Below are 11,540 nucleotides of genomic sequence, written 5' to 3' on the forward strand. Positions count from 1 at the left end.
CCATAGTAAAACACATCATAATAAATATTTATATATATTTTGTGTGTGGCTCTGAGTTTGCCACAATTTAAAAAGAGTGCTGTTTCTTTAAAATCCCATCTGAGGCTGTCAGGCATTTCAGCTGGTCATATTGGCTGCAGACACATACACACACACACAGATGTATATGGTTAGCAGGCTAAAGCTGGTTTGAGTTAGCATGGAGCCAGCCACACTGTGTGAGAGCCTTACCCCCTGCCTACTACTGCCACCCTCCACAGTCTCTCCACTTATTTCTTTCTTTCCATCTCCCTCTTTCTTTACCCACCTATGTGTGACTGTCAGCGGGGGCTGTACTGTAGTTTACCGTCCAAACTCCCTATCTCCTGTGAAGCAGACACACACACACACACACAGGCTTCCACAGTTGATCTGCGTGGCCCTGTGTCTCCTGATTAGTCTGCTTCATGACAAACAAGCCATCAAGAGCAGAAAGGGAGTGCAGCACAGAAGAAGGAGGAGGAGGACGACGAGCGAGAGGGATAGTTGGGAGAAGTGAGGAGGAGGAGGAAGAGGAGGAGGAGAGGAGCAGAGGTTTGTGGGGGGGCAAGGGGTGAGGTGAGGAGGCTGGGACCCCTGGGGACCCCTAGATCACAGCCATGCTAATGAGAAGCTGCTTTGCCAGCAGCAGAGGTGTCAGCTAACCCCTGACAGGTGCACACATGCGTACTCCCAGGGCTTGTGCAGGCGTGTGCACGGGCATCAGAGGCAGTGTGAGTGCGTGCACAGAGGTGGAGAGGAGAGGAGGGGCTGCAGGGGCGCAGGTTTGTGTCCCAGTGGCCTAGCCGGCGGGCGGCTTTGTTCTGTATGCAAATCTGTCGCTGTGGCGTTCTGTCGCCCTTGATGGAATGTTGGAGCAGTACAGCGAACGTGAACCCCAGGAATGCTGCAGTGTGTGGGTGTGTGTGTGTGTGTGTGAGACGTCGAGTATAGCACATCCTCTCTACCCCAGTTGTTTTCTTGTTAACAACCAAAAACCTGCACTGGGTTATTCTTTTTTGGGTTGTTTTACATTAAAACAACTTTGTTCTACACTTTTCATTCATGCTGTTTGGTTTGGTGCTGTCCAGAAGTTGACGGTCTGGAATTCATCGCTACTTATTTTCAGTTATGATTGTATTTCCCTGAGCTTTCTGAGAGTTAATTTGGCATCAGCGAGGATTCATTAGCATCCACTCGCTGTTCTCACTCAGCAGAGAGGCTCCTGTTTGCCCCTCTCGTTGAAGGCTGAGCCTGTGGAATTCTGTTATCCTTCTGTGGTCTTATTATAAGTCCGTGTGGATTAGCACACCCGATAAAGGCCTCATAATGTAAGTGTAATGTAAATGGAGGAAGCCCATGCTTTGAAATATAAATCAGACAAGCTGGAGAGATGGAATATGTGAATTAAACACAACTCCATATGTCTCCGCCATACACCTGGTGTCTACGTCAACCCTTACCAGCCAACTACACTGGCCATATGCAAGCAGTCAATGTCATGGCTCCCCTTCCTTCACTGGCATTTTGTTTGTACTTTTTAAGGCAAAATAATGGCTATAAAAGGCAATCTGGAAAGAATAAAATCTGATGTAAAGCTCAGATCTTAGTCCCCGAAGTCTGGGTTAATTGGCCTGGTGGTTTAGTAAAAAAAAAAAAAAAACAACCCAGGAGAGAAGGAGAGCATTATTACTGGCCCACCTCAGCTCCACGCATGTGCCAATGTTTTAATAACTTCCTCCAGGCCTCCTGGCCCTTAGCCCTTGTTTTGTTGCACAGGACAAAGAGTTGCCCTCCTAAGCTGGTCTCAGTTCTGTATTGTGTTCCTCTCTTTCATGGGAAAAGTCTGCTGGAGTGAACACCTGGGCTGGGAGTCTTTTCGAGGTGAATCCCATTACACTAGAACATTTACAAACCACACTATTGCTAGCAAAATGAAGAAGAAAAAAACAGCAAAATGCACTGTACCACATTACCGAATCCTGCTGTGACTCCATTTCATTTAACCTCTCTTCTCAGTCTCATTCACACACACGCTGAATGTGTGTGTGTGTGTAAAGGCTGCGTGTGTCTGTGCGCGCATGGCGTGCTGGAGTAAATTGGGCGATTAGGTCCAGCATCAGCGATCGCGTAGAGAGCAGAATGTAACTATTCTAACTGGTAGTTGACCTTGGCGGTCGGCGGTGGAGGGGTCCCTGCCTGTGTGTCAGGCAGACGACTGTAATTACCACAAACTGAAGCATGACACGGCCCACCGTGATTCTTTAATGAAGGCTTTTATTGGCCGGAGCACTGTCGAGCGACGCTCTCTCAGCATGTGTGGAAGTCTTTATATAAGAGGAAAGAATGGAGAGAGGATGTCTGTAACATAACTTATTTGTGCAGCTGTGTGTGTCATGGCTCGTAGTCGGCGAGCAACAAGAAGGTAGTGCCCTGTGATGTTACTCATAAGGGAGGCTGCAGGCTTTGTTTTACCGCTCTCGTCCCTTTGGTGATTCCTAGATGTACCAACACTGGCATTGGTATCAGATTGATACTAGAATGATAGGATTGATACTTTGTTTCTATCCTGTGAGTTCACTGAATTGTGTTAGATTGTGTTATTCACCTCATACACTACAAAAATGTCTGATTTTTCTTTTTGCTGTCTTTCAAGTTTATTTTATTTATAGTTTATGACATGTTTAGCCACAGTCCTTTAGAGACAGGCTCCCAAACAAACGCAGTTTCAAAATATATGAAAAGCTGTGTTTTGTTGTGTTAATTAATTATTATTAAAGTAAAAATCACATTGATTTAGCGGTCGTTAAAATGAGTTCAGAACTCGCAAATCATTGATTCATCTCATAAGTCATGACACACTGATCTCCATTACATAAGCTGGCTTTATGGGTTAAAAGTAACAGTATTGGTATCGATATCGACAACACCGGTGCCGTATTTACTTGATACCAAAATTGGCAGCACAGCACTTGCTTTCTATTCTTTTCCCCTGTCTCGGTTTCCCCCCTCCCCCACCCGGCTTGCTCCCTTCCTTGCTTGCTTGTTTGGGAAGTTGATGAAATTTGTCTTTGGCCGTCATTAGGCAGCAGCCATCAGCTGCCACTCTATTAGCTGCCACGCTTCCTTTAACAGCATATGGCACGGCTGTGTAAGATATGACAAGATGCAAATGTGTTGTTGTAACGGTGGGGGGCTGGAAGGTTGTGGGACTGGTGTTGTTTGATTGGATAACTTGTACTGATGAGGCCTTGTGCGCTGACAAAAATGTAGACAAAACTGGAAAAAAAGAAATCACCAGTCCTTCTCTTAAACTCACATTTTCATCTAATATTGATCCTTGTGCATTGATGAGATTATTCAGTCTATACACCTAACTTGCTCCCTGGGGACATGTAAGCAGCCCCCGTGTGTGCGTATGTGTGCTGTCTGTGTGTATGCGTACGTGCACGCGTGTTTAGCCAAGCACGTCTGGCCCTTAAAGTCCCTCCACCTCTCTTCTTACCCCCTCTCCTCCTCCTCCTCCTCCTTTCCCCTTCCCTCTCTCGCTCTCTTCTCCCCGTCCAAGCTGTTAAGCTGTCCAGCTCTCTGCTGCCAAGCGGCCGTGTGAAGCTTAGCCAAACTAAACACGGGCAGGCAGCCCGCCACTCGCCCCACACATACACACAGGCGTACGCAAAAAAAATACATCCACATACATGTCCGCACACACGTTCACAAACACACGCTCGAGCATACGCATTAAGTAGCGGGAGTCAGGTCGTGTCCCACCCCACACAAATAGCGAGAGCGATGGCTACACCAGAGCACCACTAATAGCAGAGAAAAACAGACAGAATCAGTAAATGAGCCCCTCATTAACTCTTTCTGACCCTCTCTCCCCTGGGGAAAGCCAAACCAATCACACCGCCAAATCAGCTTCCTGTACTAGACACTGATCCAACATCAGCTTTCGCTCATCTGTTCTCCACAGCGCGAGTGTATGTGTGAATCTGTGCGAGTGTGTACAGAGGTGTAGAGAGAAGGGAGACGATGAGTGAAAAAGGAAATGGGAAAAAGGGGAAATGTGTGTTTTATATTCGTCAGCCAATGGTTCAGGACTGCTTTCTTGATCACACAAAACTTTGAGCGCTACTAACTTCCCCGTCTTTGTTTTGTCCCTGGCGGGCTTCAAACTTTGGGACCACCGTACCAACTCGACTCCGCTCGCGGTAGCCACTGATGATAAAGTAGATGCAGATGGTTTGTGAGCAAACACGAGAAATGTGGAAATGCCTCTCCAGCACGAGCCTGTGTTGAATTAGATGAATCTCTACGAAGGCCCTTTTTATGAGTCACAAGCAGGCTGACAGGGCCACGCCACAGTGACTGATAGATTCATTTGGCATTATTAAGTCTCAACATTTAAAGGGCCAATTTGTCAGTGTGTGGCATATAGCTCTGTGCGTGTGTTTGCATGCGGAGTCACAACAGATCACTTTACTGCTGTTATTACATCCGTGACGTAGAGCTTTATTTAATGTGGATACAGTGTCGGCTCTTGCTGTTTACACGTCGTCTCGCTCTTCCTTCCTTCCTTTTGAGTGGCTTTCTTTCTCTAGTTCCACATCTCACCTCCCTTCCCCAGCTGCCGCCCCCACCTCCCTTCTTCCCCCTTTTCCACTGCTGCCTACCCTTTCTTCATATGGAAATGACAAAGTAGACGAGATGGATCTGTATATTAAAGCCAAGCTGACATTAGAATTAGCATAATATGCTATGGCCTAAGGGCAATACCTGCCACCTACACTAGCCTGTAGACACATGCCCTGACTGCACATGTATTTCATACACTACACACACAGAGACAACACAAAAGCCCACAGAAGACACTCACACTCACACACCGAAAAACAATGCGCAGTTCATTTGCTTGTGTTTAATAAAATATTATGGGTTGGTTTAGTTGTCGAAGGAAAAAAATGATTTTTGAGTTTCTTGTTTCATCACTGATGGTGATTTTTTTCCTCTCTTGGTCCACAGAAAAAGATGAGCCATCCAGCTACATCTGTACTACGTGTAAGCAGACCTTCACCAGTGCCTGGTTTCTGCTTCAGCACGCCCAGCACACCCATGGCATCCGCATTTACCTGGACAACCACCCAGTCAACTGCTCCCTCACTCCCCGCATGGCTCTTCCTCCACCCCCAGGAGCTGACGCCTTGCCCCGTTCCCCTCTCCCCACTTTCCTTGGTGATGCCAGCAACCCATTCCACCTCCTCCGCATGGCTGGACCCCAGCTCAGGGATCACCCCCATCCTCCGGGTTACATGGAGACGCGGCTGCCCGCGACACCGCCCTTTGTCAGCCCACCGCCTCCCCCAAGACCACCTCGTGAGCGGCTGGGCCCAGAGGAAATGGGGCTGCTGTCACAGCACCCCAGTGCCTTCGAGAGGGTGATGCGAATGACCCCCATGGAGCACCCGCCCATGGACTTCTCCCGTCGGCTGAGGGAACTGGCAGGCAACACAACCAACAACGGTGGACCCACGCCTCCTCTCTCACCCAACCGTGTGCCACCCATGCATCGCCTCCTGAGTCCCACGCTTTTCCAGCCCGGATCCCAGCTCTCGCCGTTTCTTACCTATCCCCCTCAGCCACCCACCTCTCAGGGGGGACACGGCTCTTCAAGCCCTCCTGACACACAGGGTCAGAACCAGGCCCCGGGGAAATCGAAATCCTGCGAGTTCTGTGGCAAGATTTTCAAGTTCCAGAGCAACCTGATCGTCCACAGACGCAGTCACACAGGTGAGAGGCCGTACAAGTGTCATCTATGTGATCACGCCTGCTCTCAGGCCAGCAAGCTTAAAAGGCACATGAAGACACATATGCACAACAAGTCTGGGGCCATAACCGGCTCACCAGAACAGGGAAATAGAGGGGAGGGGGGAGAGGGTGAAGAGAAGAATAGGGAGGGAGATGCAAGAGGAATGGGGATGGACAATGAGGAGGAGGAGGAAGAAGAGGAAGAAGAAGAGGAGGAGGAAGAGGAAGAGGAGGAAGAACTGCAAAATGGCAGTCGGCCAGATTCCAACTTAAGCGAGGACTCCCAAGAGTTCACCCAGAACAGAGAAAATGGCTCAAGACAGTCTCCCAGTGAGAAGCCCCCGAGTGGGGATAGAGTAAACGACAGTGGTGGGGTGGGCATCATGCACCCCTACAACCATCTGGACAATCACCTTAGACTTAACCCTAACAAGAGAAGCTTGGAGAGACAACCTAACGGCGACGGCGGAGAGGGGGTTGAAGGAGAACGAGAACGAGAAAATGAGAGGGAACCTGACAGACAGCGAGAGGAGCAGGAGGACCAGAGGCCTGTGATGAATGGCAGAATCAGCGTATCTGAAGCAGAGTGCTTTCCCGGGCTGTTCCAGAGGCGGCCCACCCCCATCACCAGCCCGAGCCCCTCCAACAACAAGAGGATCAAGATCGAGAAAGAACAGCTGGAGATTCCCCCGACCATACCTCTCATTTCCCCGGAAAACGTCTACTCTCAGCTGCTGGCTGGCTACGCTGCTTCGCGCCACTTCATCAGAGAACCTTTCTTGGGATTCACTGACTCCCGTCAGTCGCCGTTTGCCACCTCCTCGGAGCACTCCTCTTCAGAAACGGGAAGCCTCCGTTTCTCCACCCCACCTGGGGAGCTAATGGAAGGCGGGAGTGCCTCAGGGCGCAGTGGCAGCAGCACCCCACACCTCCTGCGGGGACCCGGACCTGGCAGGCCTCCAAGCTCCAAAGAGAGGAGGAATGACACCTGTGAGTTCTGCGGCAAGGTGTTCAAGAACTGCAGCAACCTGACGGTGCACCGACGCAGCCACACGGGGGAACGGCCCTACAAGTGTGACCTGTGCAGCTACGCCTGCGCCCAGAGCTCCAAGCTGACGCGCCATATGAAGACCCACGGGCAATATGGAAAAGAGGTATACCGTTGCGACATCTGCCACATGCCCTTCAGTGTCTACAGCACACTGGAGAAACACATGAAGAAATGGCATGGTGAACACTTGATGGCCAGCGAGGTCAAATTGGAGCAAGCAGACAGAAGTTAAGCCAGCAACCATTAGTTACACAGCATACAGTGTACCCAAACACACACACACACACACACACACACACACACACACACACACACACACACACACACACACACACACACACACACACACACAAAATCCTTATAACCACTTTCTGCAATGGGGCTTGGCTGGATAATCTCTCTAGAAAATGTTTTGATTGATGATTGATGTTCATCCTTTTTTCTTTCTTCTTTCTTTTCCTCGTCACAGAAACTGCCACCTGAGAATATAAACAAAGGGAAACTTTAATGAGAACTTGCCTAGAATGCCTAACTAGGTGTTTCTTGGCAAACCGTCTGAGGATTTTATCAGTTAGGAATCCATGGAGCCTTTCTACTGTGCAATAATTTCTGTATTTATTGGATTTTTGTAATGATATTTGGCATGTGCAGGTACATCTTTGTGGGATTTCATATGGAGTTAGTTTTGAAATGTGCTTAAAAAAAATAGAATTTTCTTTACAAAAATGTGATAAAAGAAGTCACCCTTAATACAAATTTTCATTCTTTTTTCCTGTAAGGAAGCTTATTATCAAGTGAGAATAAATTTGTGTGAAGCAGATAGCTTTTAAAAGTAAGATAAATAAATAAATAATTGTTTTCTATATTAACTGCAGCAGCGGACTACAATCCATTCCCTTCGTACAGGCTCAAAGCACTGAATGTCAGCCTGACAATAAAACAATATGGCGGATTTTAAAAAAAATCCAGCATTACCTTAGAGATCTGGTGAGTTCCTATTAATTTATTCAGGGAATTATTATTATTTTTTGTCCTTTTCAACATTGGCATGTGAATAATTTGAAAATGCAGTTACTGTATTGCTGTCCTTGCTTCACAAAGGACATAAATAAAGGTTGCACTTGATGGAGAAACCCTTAACTGATGCTCAGTACATTCCCAGTGTAGGTTAAAACCACCATATTTAATATGTTGAATAAATTGAGACTACTTGTGATTAATGTGAGAAGGAGAACAGTCCTGTTTATGGTTTGTAAATATATTATTTTTTTTTATATATGTAAAAGTAGCCCTGACTGACCATGAAATATGGCCGAGACTAAACAATCAGAAGACCAGCTGCTTGCGTCATCCACAGTATATGCTAAATGTAACTACCATACATTATTGCTTTATCAGACTGTCCGAGTACCCACGACCCCACCTGATGTGTGCTTTACTTAAAGGTAATTTGTTAATCCAAACCTGCTTCAACACTCTCTAAATCGTTCTCCATCTCCCACTCATGTCTGGCACGGCGACTCTCTCTGACCCAGGTCGACTTCCTGTGTTCCCCTCACGGCGCACAAAATGGTTTCAGATGAAATTCATATCAGTCCGTGTTGGGCGTGCGTTCTCCTCTCGGCGGCGCGCTCTAAGCCCTTCTCTGTGACGGCGTCTTTTCACAGTTCACTAGCTCAGATTCGTGTATTAGCGCTGCTTTTAAAGGGAAGCCTGTTCATTCGCCTCACAAAGTGATACGGGTTTAACTGTCAGTAACAGATTTTGAGACAGTGTGCGAGTTCGTGTCTTCTGGGGATTGGAGTTTTTATTTTCTGCATCGTTCATTCTGAAATGAATCTGTAATATATATATATATATATATATATATATATATATATATATAAAGAGAGGCTGAATGAGTTATGATAATTTTGAGCACAGCTGCACTAAGGGATGGCCGGCCGACCTTGAGTAGGGGGCTATTCTCAGAGCATAAAATGAAAGATTGGAACTGAGAAATGGAGATGCGAGAGAAAGAAATGGAGGGAGAGAGAGCAAGACCTTGACCAGGGAGAATAGTCATTCAAATGAAATTGGGAGCATATGAAAAGTGTATTTTTTTTCTGTAACCAAATGCACATCTACTCGCCACATCTTATAACAGACCATCAGAGTCAGACAGAGTGAGCGTGAGAGGGGAGGGAGACAGCAAAGCCACATGAAAGGAGATTGAGAATACATCTTTCATTTTACTACTGCAAATCTCAATCATCAAAAGCATTGTCACTTGAAGATTTGACCTCCCATTTTGGCCTATTTTCAGATTTTATCTGTGCCATTTAGTTTTTTAAAGAAACTGAACTACGCGGTACCTTGAATTCAAAGCGCTCTTTGTTTCTTTTAATGATTTTCGAAAAGGAACAAGCTGTCGAGCTCTTCATAAGCTATCCACTTACCTGCTAGTTTGACATATTTTATCACATCGACTTGAAAAGCGAGACTGCCTGAAGAGCTACTTTCAGTTTGCTTACACGTGTTGACGCACGACTGCAAAAGAATCAAGGTTCTGTCGAGAACGCGCACGTTCCCCCGAAAGCCCAGTTTCAGACTTAGGCCAAAGTGAGTCGTGCAACTGGAAGAGTGGAGCCCTCACAGTGTCCCAAACACACACACACACACATGGACATTCAGTCTTACAATATGTTTACAGTGTTGAAGTATGCCATTAATGAAATACTCTGTGTAAGTGTTTAAAAATGATAATAAACTATTGTTTTCCTCCAATGTTTTCTCAAATGATTTGAATGCCATAGCAGTTTTTGTATGATTGTCCTGGTGGAGGGATTTTATCTACATGAATATATTTCTGTATGATTGCTTGTTCACTCTATGAACAGATTTTTTGGTTTATTTTTTAATGTAATATTGCAGAATCATGCCAGGTTATCATTTTTTTCTAACAGTGGTGCCATTATTGACTTTTGGTATCTTCATCTTTTTAAGTATTTTTTTTTTCACTTTTCTTTTTTTTTAATGAATTTGCTGTTTTTTGGTGAAGCTATGCTCCACGGGTGTAAAATAAAATGATTTTCAAAACTGAGAAAAACGAATACAGTGGTTTTGTGCAGGAATACTTTTATCGAATCATTTTATCAGACATTCATGGACTCCTTCTTCTTCTTCTTTTTTTTGGTGTTTATCCTCATGGTTGGTTGAAGGTCTTGTGCTAGCACATTAAAATGTAATTTTAAATACATTTTCATATTTCACTTTTCACAACTTTCACTTACACTCTTTGTACAAAATAGTTTCCTTGTTCTCTTTTTTTGGGGCGAGGGTGGGGGGAGGGGGGTGCATCCTTGTGAAAAAATAAGTGATTTCAGAACAGTACACATCTGCTGTTTTGAACATATATGTATTTTTGTAATGTGTTGAAAAATCAATACAAGAAAGCCAACACTTCAATAAATGTTGCAATTGCTCTATGATTGAAACAATTTTCCTCTCTGATTATTTCTTCTTCCTTTGACTCGGACGCGGCCGTGGAACAGCTACTGTGCGCGACTTTTAATTTTAGTGCACGTCTAAAATGTGAATAGTCATCCATTTTCGGAACTGCGGCAGGCATCTCTGTAAGGCATTAAGAAAAAGTTATTTTTTAAATCATTTCGCTGGGCCGACACACACGAGAAACTGACTTCTGCATACACTTATGTACAAACCAACAGAAACAGCTGCTCATAATTTAGTATAACCTCATAATCTGATGTTGGTTCCAAGTGTGCTGCTGATCTGCAGATTGCAACATGAATGAAAACTATACAAAGCACACGCCAGCCAAACAGAAACCCAATTACTCTTACCTTTAATCTAAATGTTTATAGAAAGAAAGGTTTGATTCCACGGTCCAAAAACATGCACGATGGGTTAATCTGTGTCTTTAAAGTTGCTGTTTGTATATGAATGGTTGGACTTGATTGGACCTGTGCAGAGTGTGCAGCTGTGATAGGCTCCAGCCACCATTATGGCCCTGCATGGACTGATGAGCCAAAACATTATTCCTACTCCTCAGTGAATCTTTGCTTATCCTTATATGCTTTATTGCATTTTGTCAAAAAAAACAACAACAAAAAAAAAAAACACACCAAACTCTGGCCACCGATTACGGATATTACTGATGTGGTAAACTGTTAAAGCAAGGAGTCATGTCTTATGATCATATTTAAGTATGAAGTGAAACTGCTGGAACAGAAGACAAAAAAAGAAGGCCAGATCAGATAATCCATTCTGACTCACAACAACAGAAGACAAAACATATTCAAAAGGGTTATGACACTGTGCATGGCGAGCTGGACTACTGCGCTGCTGGATTTGTCAAATTCTTTGTGAGATACTATAAGTGCATAATTAAGCATTTCTCTGATGCTGTCCAGTTTTAAGTTATATTTCCTGTGCTTACAGTGGAAGAGAGAAATCTCCTACTAAATCAGTCATGTTCAATCTCGAGATTTATATAGCACCAAATCACAACAACAGTCACCTCAAGGTGGGGTAGATTGTAAAGTGAAAACCCAACAATAATAGGGAGAAAACCCCAACTATCAGATGACCCCCTATGAACAAGCACTTGGCAACAGTGGGAAAGAAAAACTCCCTTTTGACAGGAAGAAACCATGCACAGGGA

At 45.2% G+C, this 11,540-nt stretch overlaps 1 protein-coding gene across 3 annotated transcripts in view; it reads left to right on the forward strand.

Annotated features, from left to right (window-relative positions):
• Positions 1-10,344, forward strand: part of bcl11bb (BCL11 transcription factor B b) — a 36,919-nt gene extending 26,575 nt beyond the window's left edge. For 2 of the 3 annotated variants that reach the window (XM_004542223.5, XM_004542224.5), the window contains exon 3: positions 5,041-9,987. In XM_004542223.5, coding sequence (XP_004542280.1) covers positions 5,041-7,106 — 2,066 coding nt within the window. In that variant the 3' untranslated portion in view covers positions 7,107-9,987. Of the gene's footprint in view, positions 1-5,040 lie in introns of all 3 variants that reach the window. The other variant, XM_004542225.5, reaches the window with a different exon arrangement.
• Positions 10,345-11,540: the final 1,196 nt, after the last annotated feature.

This window comes from Maylandia zebra, linkage group LG15 (assembly GCF_041146795.1).
Source record: "Maylandia zebra isolate NMK-2024a linkage group LG15, Mzebra_GT3a, whole genome shotgun sequence".
NCBI classification, from domain to species: Eukaryota; Metazoa; Chordata; class Actinopteri; order Cichliformes; family Cichlidae; genus Maylandia; species Maylandia zebra.